The sequence below is a fragment of the Pistacia vera genome, unplaced genomic scaffold (assembly GCF_008641045.1).
Source record: "Pistacia vera cultivar Batoury unplaced genomic scaffold, PisVer_v2 Contig45, whole genome shotgun sequence".
Lineage (NCBI taxonomy): Eukaryota > Viridiplantae > Streptophyta > Magnoliopsida > Sapindales > Anacardiaceae > Pistacia > Pistacia vera.
Window position 1 is genome coordinate 687,639 of NW_022196279.1, and position 26,767 is coordinate 714,405.

The 26,767-nt window shown below is 33.5% G+C and overlaps 4 protein-coding genes, 2 long non-coding RNA genes and 1 pseudogene across 9 annotated transcripts; 6 read left to right on the top strand and 1 right to left on the bottom strand.

Moving 5' to 3' along the window:
- Positions 1–231: 231 nt before the first annotated feature.
- On the top strand, positions 232–4,244 carry LOC116144627 (putative disease resistance protein At3g15700). The gene is made up of 3 exons (XM_031430069.1): positions 232–513; positions 899–1,232; positions 3,646–4,244. Exons 1-3 carry the CDS (start codon positions 232–234, stop codon positions 3,840–3,842), a joined length of 813 nt encoding a protein of 270 aa, XP_031285929.1. The 3' UTR covers positions 3,843–4,244.
- LOC116144628 lies at positions 3,915–8,860 on the top strand. The gene is made up of 4 exons (XM_031430070.1): positions 3,915–5,003; positions 5,369–5,644; positions 7,361–8,050; positions 8,363–8,860. Exons 1-4 carry the CDS (start codon positions 3,915–3,917, stop codon positions 8,858–8,860), a joined length of 2,553 nt encoding a protein of 850 aa, XP_031285930.1.
- A 3,106-nt stretch (positions 8,861–11,966) lies between these two features.
- LOC116144639 lies at positions 11,967–14,210 on the top strand. 4 transcript variants are annotated; one of them, XR_004130284.1, is made up of 6 exons: positions 11,967–12,336; positions 12,693–12,782; positions 13,002–13,082; positions 13,219–13,437; positions 13,831–13,944; positions 14,031–14,205. XR_004130284.1 is itself a non-coding variant. In XM_031430094.1 (6 exons), exons 2-6 carry the CDS (start codon positions 12,780–12,782, stop codon positions 14,090–14,092), a joined length of 426 nt encoding a protein of 141 aa, XP_031285954.1. In that variant the 5' UTR covers positions 11,967–12,336; positions 12,693–12,779; the 3' UTR covers positions 14,093–14,209. The 4 variants fall into 4 exon arrangements, 2 of the variants coding, with proteins under 2 accessions (XP_031285954.1, XP_031285955.1); XM_031430094.1 differs by having other exon boundaries at positions 13,268–13,437; positions 13,835–13,944; positions 14,031–14,209; XR_004130285.1 differs by lacking the exon at positions 13,219–13,437 and having other exon boundaries at positions 14,031–14,207.
- A 923-nt stretch (positions 14,211–15,133) lies between these two features.
- On the top strand, positions 15,134–15,974 carry LOC116144642. The gene is made up of 3 exons (XR_004130287.1): positions 15,134–15,243; positions 15,355–15,464; positions 15,718–15,974. It is a non-coding gene; the product is annotated as an uncharacterized LOC116144642 (long non-coding RNA).
- Positions 15,975–16,032: 58 nt separating this feature from the next.
- Positions 16,033–16,575, top strand: LOC116144641. The gene is made up of 3 exons (XR_004130286.1): positions 16,033–16,129; positions 16,258–16,323; positions 16,448–16,575. It is a non-coding gene; the product is annotated as an uncharacterized LOC116144641 (long non-coding RNA).
- A 316-nt stretch (positions 16,576–16,891) lies between these two features.
- On the top strand, positions 16,892–19,663 carry LOC116144638 (annotated as a pseudogene).
- Positions 19,664–25,076: 5,413 nt separating this feature from the next.
- On the bottom strand, positions 25,077–26,750 carry LOC116144630. The gene is made up of 2 exons (XM_031430071.1): positions 26,318–26,750; positions 25,077–25,195 (listed from the first exon to the last, which is right to left on the bottom strand). Exons 1-2 carry the CDS (start codon positions 26,616–26,618, stop codon positions 25,077–25,079), a joined length of 420 nt encoding a protein of 139 aa, XP_031285931.1. The 5' UTR covers positions 26,619–26,750.
- Between the last annotated feature and the right edge of the window lie 17 nt (positions 26,751–26,767).

Below are 26,767 nucleotides of genomic sequence, written 5' to 3' on the forward strand. Positions count from 1 at the left end.
AGAACTTTGACAAGCTCCGAGATGATGTTTCGAAGCTGAAGAATGCAGACTGAAGTGCAGTGTAAGATTACGGAGGCTAAAAACAATGTGGAAGAGATTACAGAGGATGTGAACAAGTGGCTAGAGGATGTTGACTCTATCATTATTAAAGCAGAGGAGTTGATTGAAAACCAAAGTCAATTGGCACTGCTGGGAGACCCGCTACCGAAATAGAAGGCGGCATCCGAATTAATGGTGGATATATTGCTCCACTCCTGCAACCAAGAAGAAAGATTCGATAAAGTTTCCCGCCCTACTATTCACAAGGAGATATGGCTTAGATCTAATGAAGATTATTTGGCTTTCGAATCAAGAAACTCCACTGTGAAGAATGTATGGGATGCTTTACAAGATGAGGAAATCTACATGATGGGTGTTTATGGGATGGGTGGTCTAGGCAAGACCACTCTTGTGCAGGAAATTGGTAGGAAAGCCGACAACGATAAGCTCTTCGATGAGATTGTTTTTGTTGAGGTAATGTTTAAACTAAGGGGTTTCACTTTATTATATTAAGATATTTATTTAGAGTGATAATTATTAGTATTTAATTTATGTCATTAATTTTATTTGAGTGAAATTAATTAGACTTGAGTCTTCTATATAAGGACGTTTATTTATAATTTACAACAAAAAAGTATTCAATAGTTCATTTTTTATGAAGAAATCTTTTTTTTTTGTTATTTTATTTATAATTTTATATATCTTAGCTTAGTTTATCTTTTAAGGTTTACTTTGTTATTAGGTTATTTTTTTAATAGATGAATATCTTTTTTATTTTTTAACAAAAAAACACAGTTTTCTGTTTAAGATTTTCTTTTTATTATTATATTTTGTTATTTTGTGGTTTTCTACCTTGCAGGTAACAGAAACTCCTGATATAAAAAAAATTCAAACAGTAATTGCAAACAAGTTAGGTCTCAAATTCGAATATGCAATGGAAGATGAGAGTCAAAGAGCAAGCAAGTTATATTCAAGAATGGAAAAGAGGAATATCCTTTTAATCGTAGATAATATTTGGGGAGAGCTGGATTTGAAGATTGTAGGAATTCCTTCTAGAGCTGATCGTGGAAGAAATAAAATATTGATGACAACAAGAAACGTTGATGTGTTGGAGAAGATGGGTTCTACAAAAAATTTGGGGATGGGCATTTTAAATGAAGAAGAAGCTTGGAGTCTATTCAAGAAAATGACAGGTAATTATTATAACTCATTTTAATTTGATAACACATAAAACTTGTGTTATGGTTTGACATGAATAAACAAAAAGTTAAAAGTAGTAATAACACGAAATATTTTCAAAATCTCTATAATTACTCCATTGATAGAATAGTAGTGCTGGCCTAGGGGCAAAATTGACTAATCTTTGTAACCTCTCATTAAAAACAAGAAATTTAATTTAATTTAATTTAATTATTTTTTTTTGGAAAATTCCTTTGACATTAGTTTTATTTATTCTCTAATTAAATTTCTATGTTTAATTTCCATATGCAAAACAATTCTAACATAGGGCTATTTTCTAATTACAAGCTAGTCTCATTTTATTTGGAGTAATGCTACAGTCACCGACGGTAGTACACCGAATTTATGCATCGAATGACGTGACAAAATCTTAACTGTTAATTAATATTAAGTTAAAATTAATTAACAGTCAGGATTTTATCACGTTATTCAGTGTACAAATTCGGTGCACTACCGTCGATGACTATATTATTTTTCTTTGATTTGACCTTATCTTTCTAACAAAACTCTAACAAAACCTGTACTTATTTTTCCCGAGGCAAATCCATTTTGGTTCATGAGGTTTAGCCTAATTCATTGGTCCAGTAAATCCTATTCAAAATAATAAAGCAAATGGATGCTTTGCTTTTGCCCGTTGTCCTCTACCAAAACTAGTTAAAATATTAAATGTTTCACTTTAACCCATCAAAAGTTCACTAACTAAAGTAGCTGGATAAAAAAATACAAGGAATTTGACAGGATCACTCCATTTAATTGGCTGGTCATTGGTTTAACTTAGCAAGTAAGGTTACGGAGTTGGTACAACTATTATATATTAATAAAGGTGCCGTAAAACCCCCTCTCAAGTAATTTAATTTTGTTAAAATGAAAGTATAGTTTGAAAACTTGAAATGACTTTCACTTAAATCAATTAGTCTCGGTGATGCTGCCAATGTGTACGTGTGTGACGTCTCGACATTGTGATTACCAACTAAAATCGACAAATCCTCCTCACTACATTTTGAAACATTATAGTACAGACAAATAAATACAATTAATAAAGTTATATCGCTTCCGTGATTGGCTCATTATCAATAACCCCCGTATGAAATCAAATTACCCCTTTGGAAATAGTAAAAACATGAATTTAATCTATAAACTAAACATTCTTGTTGTTGCTTCAATTATGGTCTTCATATTACTGCCCCTTTAATAGCCACCCACCACCACCACCATTAATAGCCACAATCATATAATTATAAACCCAGAATCATAAAAAGTGAAAGAAAAAGAAAAAGGTTATTTATTTTACATTTCCTCATTTCTCATCACTTTATTTTTCTTTTCTATAAATATTGTCTTAAAGCTCTTTATAAGACAAATGCATTTCTATGATTTTAGAGATGAAGAGTGGAAAGTGGGGTTTGGCCGAGGAAAGTGGGTTACGGGATCTTTTTAATTTTTCTAATATTTTATTTTGCAATAATTTAATTTTTGGGTTTTAGTCATCCCCCAAGATTAAAGCAAATTATAAAAATCCCCTTGTGATATTCTAAATAACAAAAAAAAAAAAAAAAAAAACCTTGACGTTAATTAGTTATTATAGCTTTTGACACCTAACAATGATATAACAATGGAATCTCGTATTTGCCCTTGAAAACGTTGCACAAAAGGGAAAGACTTAATTGTCCCTTTTATATAAAATATAAAGGGTTAGAAAGATAGTTTCAAATATTAAATCTTGTTTTATCTTTTAAGTGCAACTTATTTATATTTAATCTACTTTTTTATTTTTTTTAAATCTAACAACCGTATTTTTTTCTATATAATCACACAACCATATAATAGTGTACATAATATAAATTTAATAATGTAAATTTTGAAACTTGAAAATACAAATTTCATGTACTAATAAATGGCACTGTTTTGCTTTTAAGATGTTGTCACACCTTAGATCCTCTTAATTTCTATTCCGATTTCTACATCTTCAATCTTCTATTTTGAAATTTGTTACACTTCTTTTTAAAATGATGAAGATGAAATTTAAAGTATATTCATTAAGATATATGTTTTAGACTAATTCTTTATCTTTGAATTAGTTTTAATAGATATCATTAGTTAATTATAGTGCTTAGTGCAACTCCTATTATAAAAATTGTCTTAAAGCTCTTGATAAGACAATTTTAGAGATGAAGAGTGGAAAGGCGTACTATTTGGAATTAAGTGCAGTTTATTTTTATTTTCAAATATTTTTTTAAGGTTTTATTTAGAAAAGATTCAAATAAGATAGCTAGAGGGAAAATAACAACACTTGGAACTTTTCTTGTTTTTAAATCCAAAGCATGTAAAGAGACAATTTAATTAGTATAATCCTAGCTTCCTGTGCAGGTGGTGTAATTCAAACCCGTGAATTGAATTCTTTGCCACAAGATGTATGTAAGGAATGTGGAGGTTTGCCTATTGTCATTTGTACTATAGCAAAAGCATTAAAGAACAAGCGTCGTCCATCTAATTGGAAAGTTGCCTTGCGAGAATTAAAAGCGCCTTCACCAGCAAATTTCATAGGATTACTGGAAAAGGAATAAATGAAGATCGCCTTGAGTTACAAATATTTAAGAGATGATGAGCTCAAGAAAACATTTTTAATTTCTAGTCTAATGGAAAATAATACTTCCATTTCAAACTTTTTCATACATGTTGTGGGATTGGATATACTTGAAGGAGCTAACCTGAAAATGGAAGAAGCAAGGGATAGGTTAGATACATTGGTTCGCATACTGAAAGACTCTTGTTTGTTAACTGACGGTTTCACAAGCGAACAATTTGCCATGCATGATGTTGTCCGTGCTGTTGCTGTTACAATTTCATATACAGACCACCATGTATTTACAAGGAGAAATGATGTTGAAAGGGAATGGAAGGATAAAGATAAACTCAAGAAATGCACAAAAATCTCCTTAACTTATAGTAGTACTGTTATTAGTGAGTTGTGGCATGAAGATCTGGATTGTCCAGATCTTGAATATTTCTATATGACCAATATGTGGGGTTCTAATTCTTCTTTCGAAATCCCTGAGGACTTTTTCACAGTGATGCCAAATCTCAAAGTTTTAAATTTAATTGGAATGCAACAATTGTTGTTGCCGTTGTCACTTGATCTTCTGATAAACCTTCGAACTTTGTGTTTAATTGATAGCAAAATTGAAGATGTTGCTATTATCGGAAAGCTAAAGAAGCTAAAAGTTCTTAGCTTGTCAAATTCATCTATAAGGGAATTGCCTGCAGAAATAGGTCAATTGACTCAACTAAAGTTGTTTGATTTAAGTAATTGTCGGAACTTGAAAATTATTGCACCAAATGTGATATCAAAATTATTGCAATTGGAAGAATTGTATATGAAGGGATGCTTTATTCAATGGAAGGTTGAAGTACTCAAGGAATTGAAGCTCTTGTCTCAACTGGCCAGTTTAGAATTAGATATTAAAGATAACAAGATGTTGCCTAAAGACTTCTTTTCCAAAGAGCTTAAAAGGTACAAAATATCAATAGGAGTTTGGCCATCCGAATATATAAGATATAATGAAGATGAGGATTTGAGGATGTTAAAATTGAAACTTAATTCTACCATCTCCTTAGAAGAATTACGAGGATTCAAAAATGTTAAACTCTTATTCTTAGCCGAATTTTCAGATGTTGAGAATAATTTTAATGAGTTTGTCGCTCTCACGCCCCTCTTTGATGAAAAGGTTTGATTGACTATAACCTCTTGTACTTGTCTATTATATATATTCTTATTTTCTTGTATGCTTTTTCTCATTTCGTAACCCGTAGTTGTGGTATTGATTATTTATTCTTCTTTTTTTTTTTTTTCCCTTTTTTCTGGTAATTTACATTTTCAGTTAAATTTCACTAGTAAATATTTCTCTTTCAATCTCTATATGACGCAATTTCTGTCAAATTGATTTCATTAATTCATGCTTGATTCCATGATGGACATTATTAGAGATAGAAAAACACATCGTACATATTAATGGCATGTCATCAATAAATCCATAAGAATTTATCCATATGAGTTGGTAAATATTGAAATAGCAATTAACTTCGATTGCAGGTTATTTTCACCGATTTGATGGGCTTGGAATTGAGCAACATTAGTTCTGGAAAGATTTGGGATAGCAAATTTCCAACACTTATGTCTTCCTCTTATCAGAATTTGACACGCTTTATGTTGAAGAGTTGTGGAAAAATAAAATATGTGTTTCCATCTTCCATTGCTAAAAGCCTCCAGACTCTACAACGTCTTGAGATAATGGATTGTGAGGTTTTAGAGGAGATTGTTGCGGAAGAAGAAGGAGCAAAAGCTGCTGTTAATTTTGCCTTTTCGCAGGTTACCTATTTGAGGCTTCAGTATTTACCAAAACTTACAGCTTTCTATCCTAGAATACATACTTTGGAATTGTCGATGTTAAAAACATTGATGATCAAGCAATGTGAAAAATTCACTACAAAATATCTAAGCTCCCAAGAAAATTCACGTCATATTTTAGAGCCAAAATCCCTCTGCTTGGAGCATAAGGTACGAGTCTTTTGTTTACTTCTTTATTGAAAAAGAAAAAAAACCTTCATTATATATATTACATAAATTAGAATTGAATAATGTGATTTTTAACATCTCTCTTTTTTTTAACAAAAATTTTGAAAAGAAAAAAGAAATAAAACTTAATGGTTAGTTGGATTTGGACAATTTTGTTACTGGAATCTTGTCAAATAAACTCATTAGAGTACTATGTTTAAATCATCCAATATAATTCTATAAATTATCAAAAAATTTTCTAGAAATTATCACTATGATTTTATTTTAAGATATTATCAGTTGGAAGAGAACCTTTAGTTATTATTATTTTAAGTTTGTATTGGAGAAGATATAGATATTATCAATTGATACTTCCCCAAAACCAAAGTCATTCTACTCACAATTTGCAGCTGCCAAATCCCCCCTTTCACAACATGGCTGGCCTTGCAAGTGGTGCGCGGCTGGCCAAGGCCCCTGCTTAATTTACCTTTTTTTTTTAATTATTATGAAAATAATAAATCTTTTAATTATTATTATTTTATACAAATCTACTTTTCAACTAAAAATATTTTAAAGTTGTATAGAATTATACCCTTATAAAATGTTAAATCTAACTATCTCTAATAACATTTTATCCCTTTTTAAACTATTTTTGAACTTGTCTTCTTTTTTTTATAGTTTCTTAAAACATTATCCCTCAATTGATAACAGTCTCTTTATTTATACTAAAAATGTCCCAGCTAACAAGTGATCCTTCTTATGGTTGGAAACCAGATCACAAATTCAAAATTATTTAACATGAAGAGCAAAAAATCAGTTTAAAAAGAACAAAATTACGTTAGTTACCATTAAATTTAAGAGAGAGAAAATTACAAGCCATAAACACCCATATAATAGTAGGGAGAATGAAAAAAATGGACTCCTTTTTTCTATACACGCTAGAAAAAGACAAGTTTGTTTAGAACATGTTTAGTTTTCATAGGATAGTAGTGTCTTTTATGAAATTAATTTGACTAGTAAATTAAAGAATCATATGCAATTACCCTTTGTCCTTCTCACATTTAATTTAAACCAATTTCAATGGTTTCATATTTAAAATATAAAGAAAAACTTGGAAAGCGTAACAGAAACAGTAACGAAGAAACAAGGATAGTGGAAGGTGATTGAGTATGGAGGGAACAAAATGGGCTTTGGCCCAATTAACAAGCCCAAAATCTAAAAGAATCCAACAAACATAAGAGAAGAAGCAAATCTTTAAAATGATATAATGTCAAGGAGATTCACAAAAACCATGGGGTGACTGTGACTGCGACATTATAAAATTAATTAACTTTTTAAGATTTTCCTTCAAAAGAGATTTAACACCTTTCATATTCTTCTCTCTCACCAATCATTTAATTTGTTACTATTTGAAGATCCAAGAATCTTCATTTATAATAAAAGTGGGTATTGTTCAGAAGCTACAAATTTTTACATTATTCGAATAATGATTAAAAAGCTAATTAGATTTTTGTTTCAATGGATTTGTAGATCAACTCTAATTTGGAGGATTTGTATTTAAAGAATAAGTTGAGACAGATTATATGGTGGTGTCGATTTAAAACTCTTAAGATCGAATATGATGAGTCAGCAAATATTCCACTTGGGCTCCTTCAGAGATTTGAAAATCTGGAAGTGCTTGAACTAACTTCTTGTAGATACGAAGAAATGTTCTCATGTGGAAAGGATGAGAAACATATGCAGATCAATCTAAGACCATCCTTAGCTTCTTTCCAGAATCTTAGAGTTCTGAATGTAAGTTGGTGTAGAGAGTTGATGAAGTTAATGACACCTTCAACGGCTAGAAGCTTGGTGCAGTTGAGAGAATTGAGCGTAGAGGGATGTGAAATGGTGATAGAAATAGTAGAAAATGAGGGAGATGCAACAACAAGTACTGAAATTGTTTTTGATAATTTGAAGAAGTTGTCACTTGAAGACTTAAAAAGTCTCATATGCTTCTGTTCTGGGAATTATTCTTTCAATTTTTCATCTTTGGAAGAGTTAATTATAAGCGAATGCCCCAATATGAAGACTTTCACTCAAGGAATCTTAAGCACACCAAAGTTATACGAGGTCAATTATCACAATGAGACTAAAGGTGAGTGGGAGAAAATTGAAGTAGAGAATGAGGGGAATGATCTTAATAAAACCATACAAGGAGCATACAGAAAAGAAAAACAGGTATGTATTCAAGTAATTAGTTTGAATATTTACTTATTTTTGCCTTTTTTTTTATATATTTTAATAATATTATGTTTTAGCTAGAAGATTGCCAATAATAGTTGGGTGAAGCAAGTTTTGTTAGTTTATCAATACAAGTTCATAACACTAAAAACTAATGTGACTTTATATTAGTATTTGTTTACTTTGGGGCTAGGCCTTTCAAAAATTATTAAGAGTTACAAAAAGACACATTTTTCTTATCCATTAGAAGCAATAATTATTATTTTTTTATTACTTTTATATTGAAACAACTATTAACTTTTACTGCAGGATATTTCCCTTAATTTGAAGTATAAGGCATTCAAAGATGTCAATTCTACAGAGATTTGCTACAACCAACATCCAAATTTCTTTTATCAAAATTTGACACACTTGTTCTTGCGGAATTGTGGAAACATAAAATATGCATTTCCGTCTTCCATAGCCAAAAGCCTCCACCAACTCCAAGAACTAAAGATTGAAGATTGTAAAGTTTTAGAGGAGATTGTTGCAAAAGAGGAGGGAGCAAATGCAGTTGTCAATTTTGTCTTTCCGAATATAACCTTGTTGAAGCTTCAAAATCTACCAGAACTTACAACTTTCTATCTTGGAATACATACTTCTAAATGGCCAATGTTAAAACAGTTGGTGGTGATAGATTGTGAGAAGTTCACTTCAAAACATATGAGCTTCCAAGAAAATGGTGAGGAGGGTGAACTTCATATTTCCGAGCCAAAATCTCACTTCTTGGACGATAAGGTACGAATCTTTTATTCCATTCTTTATTGAAGAAAAAGAAAATTAACTTACTTCATATATATTATATTTATTTCAAAAACTTTAATTATGGAATTCTTAACATCTCTATTTTTCCTTGGAAAGAAAATTTAGAAAAATTAATGGTTATTTAATTTGAACAATTTTGCTTTAGGACCTTATCATTTAAACTCATTTACGTACTAGATTTAAAAAAATAAATAAATCATCCAATATAATTCTAGAAATCAACAGCGAAATTTTATTTTTACTAGAAATTAGTTTATCAGGTGATTCACTTTATTATTGAAGAAATTATTTACAAAAAGTTTGCAACTTGAAAGCCTCCTAAACGGGATCATAAATTCAAAATTATTTTAAAATGATTTGGTGGTGGCCAAGAGTAATAAATAAATTAAATTTTGAATCAAATTATATTAAGGTAACTATCAATAAATTATGTACCGATTTCTTTTCAATTATCACATCTATTTGATAATGTTATAGGCCACATTTTTTAATTAATTGCATTAGAACCTTTAATAAATAAATAAGTAAATGTCCAAAGTCCAACTTATAGTCAAGGAGGATAAAATTGACATTTTACACCAAGAGGAAAGATTAAACAAGAATATTTCTAAAATAGAAGATAAAATTAGAAAATATAAAGAAAAAAAAGATTTACAAAATCTGAAATTATATTTTTAAAGTTGTAACCATTAAATACTAAATTTGAAAATTCAAATAATAGAAATTTTGGGAAAAAAAAAAAACTTTTTAAGAAATTCATATTAATGTAATTTCTATAACTTTTAAAAAAAATAAAATAACATTATAAATTATTCTTAAAATAATTAAGAAAATGTGAAAAAAAAAATTGAAAATGGTTGTAGTGGTGCCTACAACCATTAGATCACAGTTTGCAATATTGGGTTGAAGTCATAGCCATCAATCCTGTCTACAATCTAAGGTTGCGCCACAGCCATGCTATTTGTGGCTATGGTCTGCATCTGTAGCCGTTTCCATTAGATTGTAGCTTAAATTCAAATAATTTAATAGACAATAGGAGGAGATGTATACTGTAGTTTTCCAAGTTAGTGGCGGCTAAGTAGCTTTTTGGTTTCAAGGAGTGTAATTGGTAAAATCACATAAATGAAACATTTGCTCACAAATTTGATTCATGGTAGCCCTTTGAAGAATAATCTAAATTCATTTGAATAAAAATAAAATTCATTTGAAAAGCATGTTTCTATTTTCTATTTTAAACAAAAACAAAAAAGTATGTTTAATCTGTAGTTTACAAAAATAGTTTTTGAATGCAATTTTTAATATTGATTTTAAATATTAATAAAATATAATTTACTAGTTTTAAAATAGACTGTAGTTGATTTGTCAAAATTTGATTAGGTTTGGCCTATGACTTTTGAGCCAATAACTAAACTTTTGTTTTAAGTATATAATTGAAAAGCTAATTGGATTTTGTTTTCGATGGATCTTGTAGATCAATCAAGATTTGGAGGTATTTGAATTAAGGAACGGTGGGAAAGGGATTAGATGGTGGAGTCAATCTAAAGCTCTTCATATCTCATATGATAACTCAACAAATATTCCACTTGGGGTCCTTCAAAGATTTGAAAAACTCAAAGAGCTCAAACTATTTTGTTGTGATCAATACAAAGAACTATTCTTTCCAAGTCTTCCAAATCTTGAAGTTCTAGATTTACAGAGTTGTAGCAAATATATGAGTCTAGTGCCATCCTCAGCTTTTTTCCAGAATCTTGAAGTTATAAGAGTTGACTATTGCAATGGGTTTATGAAGTTAATAACACCTTCAACAGCTAGAAATTTGGTGCAACTGAGAGAAATGAGCATAAAGAATTGTGGACTGTTGATTGAAATAGTAGAAAATGAGGGAGAAGGAGATACAACAATGAGTACTGAAATTGTTTTTGATAATTTGAAAAAGTTGTCACTTGGAAGTTTAAAAAGTCTCATATGTTTTTGCTCTGGGAATTACTCTTTCAATTTCCCATCTTTGGAAGAGTTAATTATAGAGTTTTGTCCTAATATGAAGACTTTCTCTCAAGGAATCTCAAGCACACCAAAGTTACACAAAGTCAATTATGTGAGTTGGAGTAAGACAACAAAAATAAAGAAAGGGGGGAATGACCTTAATAGAATCATTCAACAAGTACACAAAGAAGAGGTACATGTATTCAGTTCATTAGTTTAAATATTTATTTTATAATAATCTTATGTTTTTAGCGTTAATTATAATAAACTGTTTTTTTAAAGTCAGTTTGTGTATAAGTATTGTAATGCAAATTTTGCGTTAGAATAAGATTCACATATTTCCTTGCAGCATTGGAAGCTTTAATCTAGTGTTATGCAATACTAGGCTTATCCTAGCATAAGGCTCATCAAAAAGTCAATTTGTTCTAGTTGCTGGGCTAATTCCATGTGTCATTTTCTTATTTTTAACTATCATATTTTACAAATCAACATTAATTAGAGGTATCAATTTCAACCCTCAGGTTAACTTTTTTTATTCTGATTCAAGGGTTATAGGTGGCCCGATAAAGTAATTGGACTAATTACATGGTAATTGTAAGGAGAAAAAAAATAAAGGTTAAATGAACATCTTTTTCTTGCTTAATTTTTATATGTTTTTAAGCGGAAATATTAATTTTAATTTGATTGACATGATTTTTTTTAGGTTGACTCCAATTTGGAGAAATTGACATTAAGTGGAAGGGACATCATGTCGATTTGGGAAGGAGAATTTCAAGAGAGCTTTGGTCAAGTAAAAACTCTTCAATTGATTAATGATGCATATGCAAGCATTCCAATTCAAATCTTTCACAAATTTAATAGTCTTGAAAATCTCACACTAAAAGTGAGTTCATATGAAAAGGTATTCTCATTTGAAGAGGATAAGGAACATGTCGGAGCACTCACAAAATTAGGAGTTCTAAAATTGCAAGGACTTTTTAATTTGAAGTGCATTTGGAAACAAGACTCTCGTTTGAACTCAATTCTTCAAAATCTTGATAGTCTGGAGGTGGAATATTGTCACAAATTGACTACTTTATTGCCATCTTTAGCATCTTTCGAAAATCTGAGGACTTTGAGTGTAAGGGATTGCAATGGAATGCAAAACTTAATGTCATCCTCAACAGCCAAAAGTCTGGTGCTACTAGAAAAGTTGACTATAACTAATTGTAAAATGATCATGGAAGTAGTAGCAAACGAGGGAGATATAGAGAAAGATGAAGTTGTTTTTGAGAAATTGAAGGGGTTGTACTTTTATAATTTAGAAAGTCTCACATGTTTTTGTTTTGGGAATTACACTTTAAAATTCCCAAATTTGGAAAACTTAAATGTGAGTAAATGCTCCAAGATGAAGACTTTCTCTGAAGGAGGCTTAAGCATACCAAGGTTAGAGATGTTGAACTATAAATATTGTTCGGAGAGTGACATTGATACAATCATACAACAATTACAAAATGGTAAGTATTCATTTACTTAACAATATACTTTTTCCGTAGACTTCTTCGTTTTCCTTCATTGAATTAATACTAGTCAATACTCAATGATCTTTATTATTGATTTTGTCTTTAATTAAAATCCTTTAAGCGAATCAATTATAGACTATCAAGTCTATATAGAGAAGCTACAATATTACTATTTATGTTTCCTTAAAGTTAATTTATACACGTTTTTGAAGTATATATATTGAAGTAGTTGTTGAAGAAATTTCTCATTTTCTTGTTTAATTGATAAATTATGATCAATTTAGAGCTTAAAATAACATTCTACACCGTTTTTGCTTTTAATATTAATTTGTTGTTCTTTATGATTATAGATTGTTCAGATTTCTGTAAAGGATTCGAAGGAGATTGGGGGTTTTAGTTAGATAGGAAACTAATATTCATCAACACACAACAATCATATGGTAAGTGTATGGTATTAGATGAGTTGGCATTTCTTTTTAAACATAAATCAAAAGAATATATATAATAAGCTGACTAATGCAATTATGGCATTTCTCTTTCACAAATGCTATTATTATTTTCTTGTTTAATTGATAAATTATAATCAATTTAGAGTCTGAAAATAACATTCTCTACCGTTTTAGCTTTTATTATTAATATATTATTCTTTATGATTACAGATTGTTCTGAGTTTTGTGAAAGATTCCCAAGAGAAGATCAAGAGTTTTAGTTGGTTCAACAACATACAGCAAAGTCTCGTGGTAAATTAGATGAGTTGTGATTTCTTTTTAAATATAATTCTAAAGAATATATATAGCATTTCTCTTTCATATTTTCTTAAAAAAAAGATTATTAAAAATATTTTCTTAATATTTATTAATTTATTTTATTCTAAAGTTAGTGTAAAACAAATAAACTATACATTATCTGCCTACGAACTACGAAGGCTTTATTTGGGGGCGGCAAAGCGTTCAACGGCTTGGCTACTCAAGGTCCGGCCGAATCTTCGCTTGAGCTGCGCAATTTGGTCGGATCTTTGCCTCAGCCGTGCGGCATGGCCACACATTTTCAAGCCAGATCTTGGCCTCAGATGATGTCACCACCTCCCATAACCTGGTATTGTGCTGAAATATTTTCCTTTGGGCACATCAAATGATCAAGCTAATCCTTCAATGACCTTTCCTATACTGGTTTATTCTCTATATTTTAATATGTAGAAGATGAATGTTCATGGAGCCTTTTGTAAGATTTTGTTTACTCTACAGCCCTAGGAATTGTTTACCCAAAGCAATTTATTAGCTATATGGTTTGAAGAGTATATTTAAAAGGAAAGTAATATACTTCTGATTCATTTTGCCGATATCCTAAACAGATTGAAGTGATCATCAGGACGTATTAAAAATTAATGGTATTCCCATTCATTAAGAGGGAAGTAGTTTTGTTTACATATGTAGAGTTTTAACCCATATGTGCATAATAATGTTCCATTTTTTCCCTTAATGTTATCAGGCAGGATCAAGCAAAGGCTGCTGAGGTTCTTGTCTAGGACCTCAAGGTATTTGCATCCTTCAATGAAGAACTTTTCAAGGAGATTACCCGGCTTCTTACTCTTGATAACTTTAGGTGACTACTCCACCATTTTTTTTCAATTGGTATGGTATGCAATGAAAATTTTTAGTTGATTTTTTCTGTTGGCACTTTGTGATCAGGCAAAATGAGCAACTTTCCAAGTATGGAGACACAAAATCGGCTTGTAATATTATTCTTGTAGAACTTAAAAAGCTAATTGAATCAAACCCCCTGTTTCGTGACAAGCTCACGTTTACTTAGCATTCAAAAGTTCACAACTGAGGACATCAATAAACCAGAGGTTATTCTTTAATCTTTTCATATCAGTAAATTTTTTGTGTCAGTGTGCTGAAGCGAGGTTTCTGGAAAATAAAACCTAGGAATGCATTTTAAAATATCTATGTGTATTGGTATATTTTATATTAGTTGATTTCTACTTTGGGTTTGCGATTATTTTCTAGAACTCATTCTTTTTAAATTTTTTTTCAGTTTAAATTGGCAGCATCAACTTTGCAAGAATCTCGTCCAACCCTGATATTAAGACACTCACTCTTCAGATCATTCTTGCAACCAAGGCTACGGAGCATCCTCTCTACAAACAACCCCTTGTGGGACCAATTCTTAGGCGTGTGCATTTCTGCCTATTGGTGCTATGGTGTGAGTATTTTGCATCTATCTACCATATAAAACATTGGTGCATACTCAAATAATAATTGTAATGTTCTCACTGTGCAGCGATTTCAGACTGTTGTTTCCCATCTCCTGGTGTGTAGCTGGTTGGATGTCAAACAATCGTCTCTCCTTCCTCACCTTGCTGTGGCAGCAGGCCTCCCCGGTCTGTGCAGTTTCTAGTGCTGGTAAGGATGTTGTAATTGTGTAGCTTGCATTGCTTTTTTCCCTCTTTAGGCTTAATATGTTTGGTTGAATTACTCTAATCTTTTATTATTTATTTTCATTGGGATGTCTACAGCTGCATTCTTGAAACATCCAAGGACGCCGATAGGTATGACTGGGAGGATTATCATCAGCTGATTCAGAGCATTTGATAAGCGTATCTGCACTGGCCAATCGTGATGTGGGGATGAGAGAGATAATCTGTTGTTTTTTCAAGCTTGATAGCTGCTATGAATTTCTAAATGGCCTTTAATCTAACGGCCTTTATATCAGCTAGTTGTAACAATTCTCTTGTTCCTTTCTCTCCTTTGGTCTTCGTAGTGTCTTTTGCTGTGTTAGACATTACTTCCAATGTATATTCTCAAGATGACCTTGCTAAAGCCTTTGTGCAAACCATAAATCAAGGATCTAATGTCATCAGCATGGACTTCCATCCACAACAGCAAGCTATTCTTCTTGGTAAAAAATTAGAAAAAAACCACTGTTTAATGTCTGGTCACTAAAAAATTTATAAAATTTTTTCCAGAGAGTATTTATTATTGATTGAAATTTCTGTTCTTCGGTCTGCAGTGGGGATAATTGTTGGTGACATTAGCCTTTGAGAGGTGGGATCCCGGGAAAGGCTGACACATAAATTTTTCAAGGTTTGGGATATATTAGCTGCTTCAATGCCATTGCAGGTATTCACCATCTTAACTTCCTAAGAGTACAATGCATAAAATCTTCATTCTTTATCAGTTTAATTTTGACGATGAATTTAATAATAGTGGGTACTAACTCATACTAATGTATTCACCTAATACTTATGAACATTGGATTTAGTATACTTGCTGGCTTGACTGGCAAACACTTTTATATTAACCATGGACAACAATTTAGGAATTTAAACATGGACTGATTCTTGTCTCTTTATTAATTAACTTGTACTACCAGAGGCTTTGTTGAATGATGCTGTAATATCTGTGAATCAGTGGGTTTGGGGGCAAGATGGACTTATGCTTGGTATGTATATGCATTCTATGCTTGTGAATATGAATCATATCCCTAGTTCATTATATTTATCTTTTCTCTTAATCAAATTGTGCTTTGTCTAGGTGTTGCATTTTCGAAACATATAGTTTAGATATATACTTACAATCCAATTGGAGAACTAAGACGACACTTAGAGTTAACTTCTGTATCCTAAATATCAGTTCTTCCTTAAAAATGGCTAGGTACAGTTTATTAATCACTTGTCTCTGTTTTTCAGATCAATGTCCATGTTGCTGGAGTTAATGACATTGCGTTTGCTCATTCCAACAAGCAACTGTTTATAGTTACGTGTGGAGATGATAAGACTATTAAGGTATCATCTTAAAAGGGTGTGACCTGCTTCTCTAAGGAAAACATAATTGATATATCCTCGCTGTAACTTTCTCCCTATTAATGTGTTTGACTTGTTGGGATTCTTAAAGTACGTTTCTTGTGTGATAGGTATGGGATGCTGTAGCTGGGTGCGGGCAGTATATGTTTGAAGGCCATGAAGCTCCTGTGTATTCGGTCTGCCCTCACCACAAAGATTGCTACCATCACTTTTTCTATATGCTAACTAGCTGATAGGAGTAAGATGGCTACCATCACTTTGAATCTCATATAATTTATCTTCCTATCTTGAAATGTGCAGTTTGTTTTCTCTACTGCCATTGATGGAAAGTAAAAGCTTGGCTATATGATTGCTTGAGATCTAGAGTGGACTATGACGCTCCTGGACACTGCTGCACCATGATGGCATATAGTGTAGATAAAACCAGGTAAAGCTTGGTTAATTTTAAGATAGACACTTGCAATATAATTTTGTGATTTTTAATATTGTTTGTGCACATGATACTTTATATAATGACTCATTGAAGTTTCTGATTATATCTTGTTTTACAAAGGATTTTTATCATTTAGTCACCTAGGATCCTTTGTTGCTGGATTTTTTAGGCACTTCTCTGCCTTTGATGTGGCATTTTTTTGTAACCGTCCTTACATCATCTAAATGGAATAAGACTTAAATATTTTTTGTTGCAGGCTCTTCTCATGTGGACAAGTAAAGAAGGCGAATCTCAGTGGAATGAGAGTGAAGGAACTATCAAAAGGACATATTCTGGTTTCAGAAAGCGCTTTTTAGGTGTTTTTTAGTTTGATACAACACGGAATTAGTTCTTGGCTGCTGCTGATAGATTTCAAATTAAATTCTTGGATATGGACCATACAAATATGTTGATGGCTGTTGATGCGGATGGTGGATTGCCAGTTTGTAGTTGTACTGTTTACTTGTACACCAATAGTATTTAACAGTAGATACGTAGCAGTTGTTCATTCAATTCTATTCTTTGTAGGCAAGTCCTAGACTGAGATTCAATAAGGAAGGATCTCTGTTTGCAGTTACAATGAGTGTCAGTGGTATCAAAATTTTAGCCAACAGTGATGGTTTGTGATTGATAAGAATGTTAGATAGCAGGGCTACTGACAAAAATTGGGCCCCTTCTGAACCCATCAACTCTAAGGTAGTTTTATGCATGCTTGTTGATGTGTTACTTTTCTTGTATATTCAAACAATATTTGTGATCCATTAAGAAGTTACCTACAAATCATAATCCTCTTCTCAGGCCATTGTTTGAACTTGTTTAAAAAAATAATTTATATAGAAAGAACAACGCATGGAAAGATAAATTTATAAACATCAGCTCTTTAATGTTTAGGTTCGGTTGGTTCATGACTGAGATAAAATGACAGTCTTGAGTCTTGAAATTCTTATGACTGCATCCCATAATAGTCTCTAGAATCTTGTGAATTTAACCTTTTGTAAGCTTAAAGAATGAAGACCTTTAGGATACATTTTCCTATAAGCCTATTATTTGACTTTTTGTTCTGTCAGTGTCATATGTGCTACTGTCTTTTTTGGCAGCCATTGATTGTGAATGCTCTCGGTGCAGTGGGAAATGTTTCTGGTGCCATGGCTCTGACTCTGGAATGGCCAGATAGAATTCCTCCGGCTGGATCTATCAACAGTCATGTAAGTTTAGCATTTCTTATACCATGAAGTTGTTGGTGCTTACCTTGGTCCACAAATTTATACTGAGTCCCACTGCAGGGTCCTATGAACAGCAGTAGACTTGTTGATGTTAAACCACGTATTGCGGATGATGGAGACAAGGTTAAGAGAAAGTTCCTAATGTTTCAGATCCATAACAAATAAAAGCTCTGCATTTACCTGATTCTATAGCACCAAGCAAGGTAGGTGGTAAAGAATTCAAGTATTTGCATGTTATTTCAGTTAGGAAGAATCACCTCTGCTTCTATGGTGCTGGGAATTTTCTTTGTAATTATTACTGCCCTTTTTGTGCCTGTGCTCGTATACGAGTATTTTACTATTATAAAGCTATGCAAATCATTGGTAATGTCAAGTTCATCCCAAAAGCTTAATACCAATCAATGTATAAATAGCCAAATCAAACATTAAGCATAAATGATGTGAAATACATTGGTAATTTTTCCTGCATTTAGGCCTGGGAAAAAATATAAATGTTTTTTCTATTTTGTTGCAGATGTTTATTGTTGGATTTAAGTAAATAAGAAAAGAAAAATTCAGGTTGTTCGGTTGATATACACCAACTCTGGTCTAGCTCTATTTGCCCTTATCGCCGGCGCTATTCACAACCTGTGGAAATGGCAGCTTTGTGAAAGGAATCCCTCGGGGAAGGTTTATTACTTTCCATTTGCAAATTTCTTTTGTTTTTATATTTTGACCTTCCTAATGTCTGTTGCAAACTCGTCAGGCTACTGCATACGTAGCGCCCGTTGTGGCAACCTCCTAGTGGAACACTTATGACCAATAACATAAATGATGGTAAACCAGCTGAAGAGTCTGCTGCATGCATTGCTTTATCCAAAAATGATTCTTACGTTATGTCTGCCTTGGTGGAAAGGTTTCCTTGTTCAACATGGTGACATTCAAGGTTAGTTATTGCACCTATCCAAATTTGAACTCTGTATTTCATACATGTTCTACAGTATTTGCTTGAGATAATGCTTTTGCAATATTTTGAGAGTCCACATGACTGAATAAGATTGCTTATTGTGTCTCAGGTCATGACAATGTTTATGCCCCCACCGTCGGCAGCTACCTATTTGGCATTCCATCCTCAAGATAATTATATTATTGCCATTGGGATGGAGGATTCTACCATTCAGATATACAATGTCAGAGTTGATGAGGTGAAGTTTCTCATTTGATCTGTCGTTTTCTATACTTAATTTCTGAAGCTAGTTTTATGTATACCTGGTCAAAGGATATTGTTCAATTGACTTTTGCTCCATTTATTGCTAGTGTTAATTTATGGTTGATTACAATGATATTTTGAGATTGTTAATGTAAATTTTATTCTGGTTTGGCTGAATCATTACCTATAACATACAGTCTGATTTATGCTTCTTAGCTCAGTTCATTAGAGGGAAAGTCTTATTGTTACCATCTTGTTTTAAGGAATTGATGGTTAGTATAATTCCATAAGAACTACTAAAATCATTTTTTTTTCTTAAATGAAACATATCATCTTCCTGAACAAACACAGATGCAACAAAAGTAGTCCATCACAATAGAAAAAACCTGCTCAAAAATTGTCAAAGCTCAAGTGTAGCTATCTTAATAATCTAATCAATAGCTCTCTTGATTATCTAAAGCTTATTGCGTGACATATAATGAGGAAGCATAACTAATGTTGGATGTTGTTGGCAGGTCAAACTCAAACTTAAGGGTCACCAAAATCGAATCACAGGGCTTGCCTTTTCCCACACTTTAAATGCACTGGTGTCTTCAGGGGCTGATGCTCAGGTTAGTGCCGGACTAATATAAAATTTAATATTTTAATGTTTCTGGCTGGTAGTTGTTCTTAATTATGTTTAATTGGGATGCTATAATTTTTTTGTCAAGAGTAAGAAACCTAGAACATTTGAACCATTAACGGTTTGCTCTATGAACTTTTGCTTATCTGGGAAGCAAATTACTTTATATGAAATCGAAGTCGCAATTTGAGATTGATCTTAAGCCATTTAGGGTGATTAATGCCTGCATACATGAGCCTTTTCTTTGGTAAAATTTCAAAACATAGTTGAATTACTATGTAAATATAGTCTTCTTGGATTGAAGATTCTTGAACTAATTTGAGAGGAAGTGAACGAAAATCAGAAGAAAATGGAAAAGAGGGCTAAGCGTGAGCTGTAGCTAAAGAAAGGAATGAAAAGTGTGACTTAATCTTTTTTAACAATCGTGTTTTTGTTACAACTAAAAAACTGAACTGTAACGAACAGTAACAGCCTCTTATATAGAGACTGGAACACTTACAAAAACGCACCGTTTTTTACTACTTACAATCTTTACAAAACACACCCCAAGGATACTTACAAACTTTATAGAAAACACCCTTCTTGCTTTTTTATTCCTAATATTCCCCCTTAAACTAAAGTGTCCCAGACACTTGTCACATAGCTTCTCATTCTTGTGTTCAATATTCTCCCATAAACCACACGGTCAATGGATGCTCCAGCAAAGAAAACTTTCTTCAGTCATACACACACCAGAAAAACTTTCTTCAGTCATACACACACTAGAAATAAGCTGCACAATTTCAACCTTTTTTTTTTTTTTTTCTTCAGTCATACACACAGCAGAAATAACTTTCTTCAGTCATAGACACACCAGAAACATGTAACAATAGTCATTTCAATATCAATTTTATCAGCATTCTGTCAACATTTCAGCAACAAAACTCAACATTCTCCTCATCTAGCAACTGACAATATTTCAGCAACAAATCTCAACATTCTGCTCACCCAGCAACAGACAACATTTCAGCAACAAAAATCTCAACATTCTGCTCATCCAGCAACAAAACTCAACTCAACATTCTGCTCATCTAGCAACAGAACAAAAAATACATAAACAAACTCAACACTTTATCCTTCCAACATACTACATAACCTCAAGTCAGATTATCCAGACCACCAAGGCATATCAGCCACAGAATAAACACTCTGATCATCCAGCACTGAACATTCAGTAATATTAACACACATCAGCAGCAGAATATAAAAGATAAACACTGAGCAAGACAAACACTGAGCAAATATTACTCAGAAGCACCAATACTCATTATTTACAGAGGAAATGAAACAAAACCAGTATTACTCAGGTAGCACCGAGGTCACAGTGAGTTTTTCTTTCAAATAAGTGAACTGATTGCAGGGAAGAGCTTTAGTTAAAATATCTGCCACCTGATATTCAGAAGCCACATATTGAACACTCAATTGCTTCTTTGCCACCAGATCTCTAACATAATGCACATCAATTTCGATGTGCTCGGTCCTAGCATGAAAAACAGGATTCGAAGACAAAGCTTCAGCACTCATGTTGTCACACCAAATAACTGGACAACCATTTACCAAGATACCTATCTCTTCAAATAAATTTCGAATCCACACAAGTTCTGTAGATGCTGTACTTAAAGACCTGTATTCTGCTTCTGTAGATGATAAAGAGACTGTTTTCTGCTTCTTTGAACTCCACTGGACCAGATTACCTCCAATGAACACAGCATACCCACTAGTAGACCTTCTATCATCCATATCACTGGCCCAATCTGCATCAGCATATGCTTCCACCAAAAAATGCTGCTTCTTAGTAAACAAAAGACCATGATTTAGAGTACATTTTATATACCGAAGCACTCTCTTGCAGGCTGTTCAGTGATTAACGGTAGGTTGTTGTAAAAACTGACTTAACTTGTTCACAGCAAAGGAAAGATCAGGTCTGGATAAAGTTAGGTACTGCAAGCCCCCAATGATGCTTCTGAACAATGAAGGCTGATAAAAAACAGTACTATCTTCCTTCCCCAATCGAACTCCAGTAGCCATAGGTGTATTGCAGGGCTTTGATTCATACATACCAGCCTTAACTAATAATTCTTGAGCATATTTGCTTTGTGTCAACAACAGTCCCTTGCTATTTCTATGAACTTCAAAACCAAGAAAATAGTTCACAGGACCAAGTGTTTTTAAGACAAAATTTTTGTTCAAATCAGTCACCACTTCATCAATCAGTTTCTTATTGTTACCAGTCACCAAAATATCATTTACATAGACTAGTAAGTAAACTATATGAGAATCCTTTTTATAAAAAAACAGACTAATATCAGAAATAGAGTTCTGAAATCCCCAGCAAAGAAGAGCAGTTTTTAACTTCTCAAACCAAGCTCTTGGAGCCTGTTTAAGGCCATATGAGGCCTTATGTAGTTGGCACACCTGTTTAGGCTAAGAGAAATCAGTAAAGCCTTCTGGTGGAGTCGTAAACACTTGTTCAATCAACTCTCCATTAAGAAACGCATTGTTGACATCTAGTTGCTGCACTTCCCATTCATTATAAACAGCCAAAGATAAAATAATCCGAATAGTTGCTACTTTAACTACAGGAGAGAAGGTCTCAAAATAATCAAGGCCAGGGGTTTGTTGAAACCCTTTGGCCACAAGCCTAGCCTTATATTTGGACAGTGAACCATCCGAGTGAAGTTTAGTTTTAAAAACCCACTTACTACCAACAACATTCATTCCAGCTTCATAGGGTACAAGAGTCCAGGTTTGATTTTTCAACAAAGCTTGATATTCAGCCTCCATGGCTTCTTTCCACTCAGGAGTTTGTAAGGCTTCTGTAATGGATTTTGGTTCAGGTAAGATAGTGTTGGTAGATAGAAGAGCTTGGGGTGGATGAGTGAGACCACAACTTTTAGACCTGGTAATCATTGGATGGATATTTTCAGTGCTGACAGAAGGTTGAACAGAGGCTGTAGAGGGTGCTATGGGAAGTACAACTTCAAGGTGAATTCCACGATTGTGTGTGCCTGTGGCTAGTACTTCAGAGATACCTATGGGAGAGGATAAATGATGAGAATCAGCATCAGGAAAGACTTCTTTTGGAGAAGAAAAACTGCAGTCCCGAACAGGTGGTGTAATAGAATCTGTGGGTCTGAGAGAGTCATTCTGACATATAACAAAATCTGAAGGTGAGTCCTTAGATAATGAGGATGGTTGTGGAAGAGGCCATGATTGAGAAATGAGATTGAAACCAGAAGATTCAGTAGTGGAAGAGGCAGATTCTACATAATGAAATCTTGTTCTGAATGGAAAATCTGTCTCCAAAAATTTCACTTGTTTCACTATAAACACTCGGCCAGAGACATTCATACATCTGTACCCTTTATGATCAAGACTGTACCCTAAGAACACACACTTCTCAGTATGGAAAGATAGCTTATGTTTTTGGTAGGGTCGAAGAAATGGATAACAGGAGCATCCAAACACCTTCAAATCTGTATATTTTGGTGATTGTTTGAATAATGTTTCATAGGGTGACAGNGATGGATATTTTCAGTGCTGACAGAAGGTTGAACAGAGGCTGTAGAGGGTGCTATGGGAAGTACAACTTCAAGGTGAATTCCAGGATTGTGTGTGCCTGTGGCTGGTACTTTAGAGATACCTATGGGAGAGGATAAATGATGAGAATCAGCATCAGGAAAGGCTTCTTTTGGAGAAGAAAAACTGCAGTCCTGAACAGGTGGTGTAATAGAATCTGTGGGTCTGAGAGAGTCATTCTGACATATAACAGAATCTAAAGGTGAGTCCTTAGATAATGAGGATGGTTGTGGAAGAGGCCATGATTGAGAAATGAGATTGAAACCAGAAGATTCAGAAGTGGAAGGGGCAGATTCTGCATAATGAAATCCTGTTCTGAATGGAAAATCTGTCTCCAAAAATTTTACTTGTTTCACTATAAACACTCGGCCAGAAACATTCATACATATGTACCCTTTATGATCAAGACTGTATCCTAAGAACACACACTTCTCAGTGTGGAAAGATGGCTTATGTTTTTGGTAGGGTCGAAGAAATGGATAACAGGAGCATCCAAACACCTTCAAATCTGTATATTTTGGTGATTGTTTGAATAATGTTTCATAGGGTGATAGAAACTCTATAGCAGCTGAAGGAAGCCTATTGAGAAGATAAACTGCTGTGCTAAATGAAGACCACCAAAATTTCAGGGGCATGGCAGCATGAGCAAGTAAAGACAGTCCAAATTCAGTAATAGCCCTATGTTTTCTTTCCACTCTCCCATTTTGTTGATGAAGATATAGACAAGGATGTCTAAACTTAATACCATGTTTTTGTAAATAACTAGAAAAAGATCCGAATTCTCCTCCCCAATCTATTTGCAAACACTTCATTTTTGTGTCCAGTTGTTTCTCAACAAAACAGTGAAACTGAAGAAACACATTAAATGCTTCTGATTTTAGCTTTAAGGGATAAATCCAAGTGTATCTACTAAAATCATCTACAAAAATAATGTAGTATCTATAACCTTCTGTGGATAGAAGAGGAGCAGGCCCCTATAAGTCAAAATAGACTATTTCTAATGGTCTAAGAGCCCTAAAAGTAGAAACTGGAAACTGACACTGCTGTAGCTTTCCATATTGACAGGCTTCACAGAAGAACTTTTTATTTCTAGAACCAAAATGCTTTACATGTAGTATGTCAAGTACATTATGAAGAATGTTCTGACTAGGATGACCTAGTCTTGCATGCCAAAGAGAAACAACATTCAATGACTCATCAAATCCAAAATTTTTAGACTTATTAGTAGTAGAACAATCACTACCAGAACTGTGACTAAATTCTGAAAACTGCTCTTTATTAGACAGAGATGAAGTAACTGCATGTGAGGTAAGTGCTGAGGAACCTGAGTATCCAGGCTGAAAGGTAGAACCAGTAGTGGAGCTGCCAAGTGATGGCAAAGTGAGTTGGTAGAGACCATCCTTCACTACCCCTTGTAAGAGCACAGCCTTGCTGTGTTTATCCTTTATTAAACAACAATCAACATGAAATTCCACAATCACATGATTATCCTTAGTGATTTGAGATATGCTCAACAGATTTTTAGCAATATGAGGCACACACAAAATGTTCTGAAGCTGTAAAATTCTACTAGATTCAGTAGAGGGTAGTAATAGTATACCTGTGTGTGTGATAGGAATAGATTGACCGTTGCCAACCTGGACTTGAGATCCTTCTTGATAAGGTGACTTCAACATCAAATTAGAGACATCTGCAGTCATATGGTTTGATGCCCCAGAATCCATGTACCAGGATTTATCAACAACTGTTTGTGGCATGGCAATAGCTTGTGAAGTTGAATTGGGTAGCACAGGTGCAGCAGACATCTACCCCACTGTTGAGTTGTTGGTAGAATTCACAGACCCAGACTGAGTAAAGGACTGAACTTCATGTACTTGTGAATGATATTTGGGTGTAGTAGGACTTAGTGAAGAACCTCCAGTAGCTGAGAAATCATGAAAACCATCATAGGAGCTGACGACATTTTTTGGTTGTAGGAAATTTGCTACATAAAGAGCTTGAACTTGAGCAGCAGAGTCATGGGCATTTCCAGAGTATTGCTGGGTATTAGTAATAGGAGAAGATATGGGTGAGTTAGCTGGTGGGAGTGGAAAAGAGTTGTGAGATTGAAAACCATGATAGTCATAGTCAAACCGATGGTAACATTGCAGAGCTGAGTGACCAGATTTGCCACACACTTGACAGACTAGTCTAGGCCTAAAATAGCCTCTGCCACGAGCTCTGCCTCTCATTCCACTGTTATTAAACTGAAAACCACCAGTAGGAAGATATTGGGCAGTAGCAAGGTGAGGTGATACAGTAGTGTACATGGCCAGATTAGGAGGCTGTTGAGTATACCCTTCATGGTGTGTGTATGGTATATTAGGTTGAACTAAAGGGCCAGACCCAGGATTCTGAAAAATGCCTCCTCTAGGACCAAGTTTCTGAATCGGTGAATTGCTATTAAAGTTCTGAACTGGTGACACATTATTTGGATCACCTGAGGCTTGCTTAGCAGCTAGTAAAGTAGAGGTCATCTGCTCATGAAAACTATTCATTACACTATTCTGTTTTTCAATGCGCATCTCCTGTTTATGTAACAATAGTTGTGCTTCCTGAATAGTGGTATTACTACTGTCAGCAATAAGGTTTGCTACCATAACATCATATTCTGGACCTAAACCATCCAGGATGTATAACAGCAACTCTTCTTCCCCAATTTGAACTCCACTTACTACCAACTCATCACCTATTTCTTTCATCCTCAAGATGTATTCATTAACACTCATGGACTCCTTTTTGGTACTTTGCAACAAATTTCGTAAGTGTAAAGTCCTAGCCTTAGAGAATGACTGAAAATACAGCTCTAATGTGTTCCAAATCTCATACGCACTTATACACTTGGCTACATGTCTAAACATGGATTCAGAAATAGAGGACACTAACCAGCTTACTAAAAATTGATCAGTTTTCTTCCAATCAAAATATTTTGGATTAGGTTTCTTAACCATTTGCTCAGAATCAACCATTTTCTCAACTATAAACATAGGAGGACATGAATTCACACCTGTTACAAAGCCATCGAGCTCGTAAGCAGCAAGTGCAGGTAGAGTTTGAGATCTCCAGTAACTGTAGTTCTTTTCCCCTAATTTGACTGAAAGAGTTGGAAGTGAAGAGTGGGCTACTGAACTCATTGCCCTCGCACTGTCAATCTGCTCTTTAACAAGTTTCGAACCAGAATCCAAGATCTCAGAAGTCAGATTCGCCATGGACGTATGTCGGTGGCTCTGATACCATGAAGATTCTTGAACTAATTTGAGAAGAAGTGAACGAAAAATCAGAAGAAAATAGAAAAGAGGGCTAAGCATGAGCTGTAGCTAAAGAAAGGAATGAAAAGTGTGACTTAATCTATTTTAACAATCGCGTTTTTGTTACAACTGAAAACTGGAACTGTAACTAACAGTAACAACCTCTTATATAGAGGCTGGAACACTTACAAAAACGCACCCTTTTTTTT

Bases quoted from the DNA above. Each gene is read 5' to 3' on its own strand.
- LOC116144627 (XM_031430069.1), top strand. From the start codon at position 232: ATGGTGGATATATTGCTCCACTCCTGCAACCAAGAAGAAAGATTCGAT. The intron at 514-898 runs GTAATGTTTAAA...TCTACCTTGCAG, and splicing joins ATGAGATTGTTTTTGTTGAG to GTAACAGAAACTCCTGATAT. The intron at 1,233-3,645 runs GTAATTATTATA...CTTCCTGTGCAG, and splicing joins TCTATTCAAGAAAATGACAG to GTGGTGTAATTCAAACCCGT.
- LOC116144628 (XM_031430070.1), top strand. From the start codon at position 3,915: ATGGAAAATAATACTTCCATTTCAAACTTTTTCATACATGTTGTGGGA. The intron at 5,645-7,360 runs GTTACCTATTTG...ATGGATTTGTAG, and splicing joins TTAATTTTGCCTTTTCGCAG to ATCAACTCTAATTTGGAGGA. The intron at 8,051-8,362 runs GTATGTATTCAA...CTTTTACTGCAG, and splicing joins CATACAGAAAAGAAAAACAG to GATATTTCCCTTAATTTGAA.
- LOC116144639 (XM_031430095.1), top strand. The intron at 13,083-13,267 runs GTAAATTAGATG...CGAACTACGAAG, and splicing joins ACATACAGCAAAGTCTCGTG to GCTTTATTTGGGGGCGGCAA. The intron at 13,945-14,030 runs GTGACTACTCCA...CTTTGTGATCAG, and splicing joins CTTACTCTTGATAACTTTAG to GCAAAATGAGCAACTTTCCA.
- LOC116144630 (XM_031430071.1), bottom strand. From the start codon at position 26,618: ATGCTTAGCCCTCTTTTCTATTTTCTTCTGATTTTTCGTTCACTTCTT. The intron at 25,196-26,317 runs GTGTGAATTCAT...ATGATTTCTCAG, and splicing joins GCTCGATGGCTTTGTAACAG to CTACTGGAGGTTCTTCACTA.